Source organism: Arachis ipaensis, chromosome B03 (genome assembly GCF_000816755.2).
Source record: "Arachis ipaensis cultivar K30076 chromosome B03, Araip1.1, whole genome shotgun sequence".
In the NCBI taxonomy this organism is placed as follows: Eukaryota; Viridiplantae; Streptophyta; class Magnoliopsida; order Fabales; family Fabaceae; genus Arachis; species Arachis ipaensis.
Window position 1 is genome coordinate 135,807,313 of NC_029787.2, and position 4,418 is coordinate 135,811,730.

The following is a 4,418-nucleotide window of genomic DNA, read 5'->3' on the forward strand; positions in this document are numbered from 1 at the left end:
TATTTTTACATTAAATTTTCTAATTTATATGTTTATTGCTTTCTTAAAATTCATTAGCTTTATACACTAGAAATTTTAAGTTATTATTCAAGATATTACATATTATAAAATATGCTTTATCATATTGAATAACACTTCGAATTAAGGGTTTCATCTTTCAAGTTTAAAAATGAGAGATATGTATAAACATGATTTTTAAAAATAATCTTATTTCCAATTGAGTATTTAAATTTCAAATAAAACCACACATTAATTGTGGTTAAGAAAATCCTTAATAAAAGATTCACCTCTTTTGCAAGTTTTCTTAAATTACACTATACACGGAATGGTTTTTCAGTTATTATTATTATTCTCAAGCTCACATCTATTATTTTTCATTTACATTTATACCCATTTTCAGATTTTAGTATATTCTTTTTCTGTCGAAATATATTCTTAAGTAATATTTGAATACAAATACAATTTTTATGTAAATTAGGGTGATGGAATCATGGAATCTAAGTAAGACAAAAATTTTGCCAAGAGAAAGCATAGAAGGGTCTTGGTTGATTGAACCTAGGATCATGTTGGCCCCAAAGAAACTGTGTGCCACTTTCGGCCAATTCTCTCTTTGCTGATTAAAACCAAATTTTGTTAATACCAAAATCAGACATCCCTATCTAAATATGCTCTTAGGCTTACCTTATCATTAGAAACACAATCCAGCAATCCTATGATCCTTGTTCTACCAATATCATTAAGCAAGATCCAGACATGATTATCAATAAAGACACATATGTTACCCAAATCAATTACAAAAGGTAAAAAAAGAAAAGGTAAAGTAGTGTCTGTCACCCCACCAGAAAAGAAAAATGAATCAACTTTAAGCACCACCGCTTTGTCCAACTTTGAAAGAGGATAGGTTACATATAAATTACCCTTTTCTGTTGTAATAACTAAAAATTAACACTTAGAATCAATCACTTCACATTTAGGCAGTAGGAACAGGAACCTCAACCTGCATCCAATTTTGCTTTGTCTTCTTTGGACAATTGGGTGCTGAACTATATATTGGAAACAAAGCAAAGAATGGCTTGGCACAAGAAGGAGAAACTAGTAAACTTCACCAGCCAAGTTTGTGGAGGGTATTCTTTGTCGTTTCTCGACGTATGCAGACGGAAACCACCCTGCTCTGCCGTTGCATTCTCCTTCTGACCACCCGGATGGGATTACCTGATGATAAACATATAAAACTTTGGTGAACAATGAGAACCAGAAAAAGTGAGAGATTTAAATTCACTTACTGAAACAAATTTCATTATGAAAGTAGTAGGAAGCAATTGTCGACAATAGTAGAGATTTAATCTCACAAAATGAGAATTGGATAACTTATATTTCACTATGCAGAGTAGTTTATCGGAAAATAAAAAATATATCTTTATTCTGCTTTTGTTTGACCCTTTTTGCCCTTGAGATCCCTTAAGAAATGGATAACTTGTGAAGGTATCAAAGTAACAAACTTCCCCATCTAATGTAAGTATTTCAGCAGCTCTGGAACTAGAATCTCACAGACATGAGAGTAGCCAATATGAAAGGAACCTATTTCAGCTAAATGTAAGTAGTCACTGAGAGAATACCAAACTAGTTTAGTAGCTTGCCACCTGGCATGTTTGAGGATATTCATATAGAAAACAAAGTATAACAGTACAATGACTTTAACTGAGAAAACAAACCTTTCGCACAACAATGAAATCACCCTTTGAAAAGCTCAACTCCTTTTCTGATTCAGCACTAAAAGAATGCATTGCCTTCAAGATTATTAAATGTTAGTGACATCAAATTAATCCTCAAGAATCAAATTGATACTTCAAAAACAAAATTAAAATAAAATAAAAATTCAAGAACCACAATGGGGATTTACTCATTGTTTTGTGATATTACATGCCACAAATTTTCATTAATGCTCAATATTTCAGTAATGTAATAATAAGTAAGCCAGATTTTCATGGTAATGTTTGATTTCCATGACTGAAGTAATTAATCAGTTTTCAATATGTTAAGCAATTAGAAACAAGGAAATGAAATAGAGAGAAATGATAGGAATAATTAGCATACTTCAGCCAAGAAGTACATTGTTTTCTCTGTGCCATTCTCGGGTATAACCACTGGAGGGGCAGATTCTTTCTTCTGTCTCTCTGAGACCATCTGAGAAAAAATTCTAAGTTATGAAAATTCATTGCTACTAAGAGAATGACAACAAGTCGTAGAGCCAATAAGAAATAGGAATATATGAAAATTAATTATGAAAACTTAAAACTTCTGCACAGCCAGTTCGCACCTCAGCTTCAATTTCACTTAGAATAGCACCAACTCTTAAATGAAAGGTCTTTTCTCCTTCAACCTATAAAATCATAAACAAAATCTTTGATATAAAAGGCCAAAATATTTCCCACCTCGGCATCGATTGGTATAATAACAGTCACGTCTTATCATACCATAGCAACGAGCCTTTGAAATGTCAGTCTCTGCTGCTGTGCCTCAACAGCTGCCAGTGCAGCTGCAGCTTCTTTACCCAGAATTGCCATGTTTGCTTTCAGCTCTTGCATCTTTGCTTCAGTAGCATGGAGTTTTGCAACTTGTTCAGCAGTAGGAGATTCCCTAATCCGTGCTTGTCTTCTAGAAATTTCCTCCCTCTAACCAAATTTAACACACAAATTAAGAAGAAATCCATAGGAACACCAAATAATGAAGTGAATGATATAGCAGAACAATGATAAACTATATACTCGTACTAGTATTTGACCTGGTGTAGGGATTGCTAATCTATTCCAGATTTTGGCTTACCATGGTCTCTGCTTCTTGCCTCATCTTACTATACCGTTGAGCAAGATGGCGAGCATCCTCCAAAGGTGCACCATTGACCATTGATCTCAAAGGATCCAAAACCTGGAAATTGAAATCACCATATTCACAATACTCTCCTCATACATTTAAAAAGAGTGTAAATAATAAATTACATAGATCTCCCTCACAAATTCCAAAGTATGCAATTTTCCATAGAGATCTTGATATAGTATCAAAACATACACATGTGGGAAGGGCAAAAGGAGTGGCATATGTATTTGATGAAAAGTAAAAAATAGTGGGCTACCCTATGTGCTTTGAAAGGGAGAGATCAATGAAATTTACTCATATTTGACTTATTTAGGGAAAAAAATGGAAATTCTATGCTCAAAACTGGCTAGCATGATCTATTTGAGACTTAATGTTAGGTTAGGGGTTCAATTTCATCTTGTACAACTGCACAAGGTATCAAAAGCCAACCTGGGAAGATAAAAGCCGATTCAATTCATCTTGCTCCTTTTCTACATGTTTGCGAGCATCACCATATACTGATGCTGCCTTAGCCAATATGTTGTCAGTGTTGTTGTTCTCTGCTCCATATTTACAGCAATCCTCAGAAAGTTTTGTTCCTGTCTACCACAGATATTGTTGATAAGCATTATTCCAAAACACCTTGTAAATTATAATGTCTCGTGAGACTAAAGTAAAATTTTCAGGGAAAAAAGAGAAACAAAAACTAATTTCTCACCTGCTTCAATATGCTTAAAACCTATGGCTGTAAATGTTTCTGCCGCTTTAACAATTTCCTTCTGGAAGTCCTGAGTGAGAAGATAGTTCCACACACATCAATTCAAAGAAGAAAAAGAGAAAATGGAGGCAAATCATTGACAATAACATCCTTCCTTTTTTTTCTTACACATTCCCTAAAATACATATCCACACAACTAGATTAAGCTTATAAAGTGGGAAAGCCCATGCTGCTCAAACATATCAGAACTAGCAATGGTTAACCCAAAGAATTGAGAAAAAGGTGATCTTTATTGTATACCTTGCCAGAACGAGTGGCCCTATAGAGCTTTTCAAGTTGTTGATGTCTCTGCATTTCAACCTCATCAATGACAACAACATCTGAGCTCTCATATCCGCTGCTGCTGAACTGCTTTATTAAACCGTGAAACTGGAGAAAAAATACCATTAAAATTTAACTTCACCGCTCAATAATCATGACTTTGTGAAATCTTGGGCATACCCAGATGAAGATTTGAGAAGAAAATGAAGGATAATTGCACAAGAACACAGAAAGATACAATCTTGGGAAATGGGTGGGTAAGGGAAGAACGGTACCTGCTGTTGTTTGGCAACTTGGTCCCTAAACTTGGTGGCCTGTTTCCTCAGAGCGTCCATGGCAGAAGAAGAAAGAGAGTCGCCAATAACAACAATCAAAGTATGAATAAGATGAGATCTAATGTAAGAGAAGCTCAAATGTTGTTTCTTTTCACAAGCGATTTTAATTAAATAAATTAAAATATTGTAATCATGTAATGTTGATTGGAGGGATTTAGTATTTGATTTTGACTGTAGCATTGCTATCTACT

General features: G+C 34.2%; 1 protein-coding gene across 1 annotated transcript; it reads right to left on the reverse strand.

Moving 5' to 3' along the window:
• On the reverse strand, positions 686 to 4,389 carry LOC107632147 (SH3 domain-containing protein 3). Its single transcript, XM_016335813.2, has 10 exons — positions 4,168 to 4,389; positions 3,872 to 4,000; positions 3,572 to 3,641; positions 3,304 to 3,452; positions 2,824 to 2,925; positions 2,475 to 2,672; positions 2,318 to 2,380; positions 2,095 to 2,184; positions 1,713 to 1,787; positions 686 to 1,212 (listed from the first exon to the last, which is right to left on the reverse strand). The coding sequence occupies exons 1-10, from the start codon at positions 4,225 to 4,227 to the stop codon at positions 1,093 to 1,095; spliced, it is 1,056 nt and encodes a 351-aa protein (XP_016191299.1). The 5' UTR covers positions 4,228 to 4,389; the 3' UTR covers positions 686 to 1,092.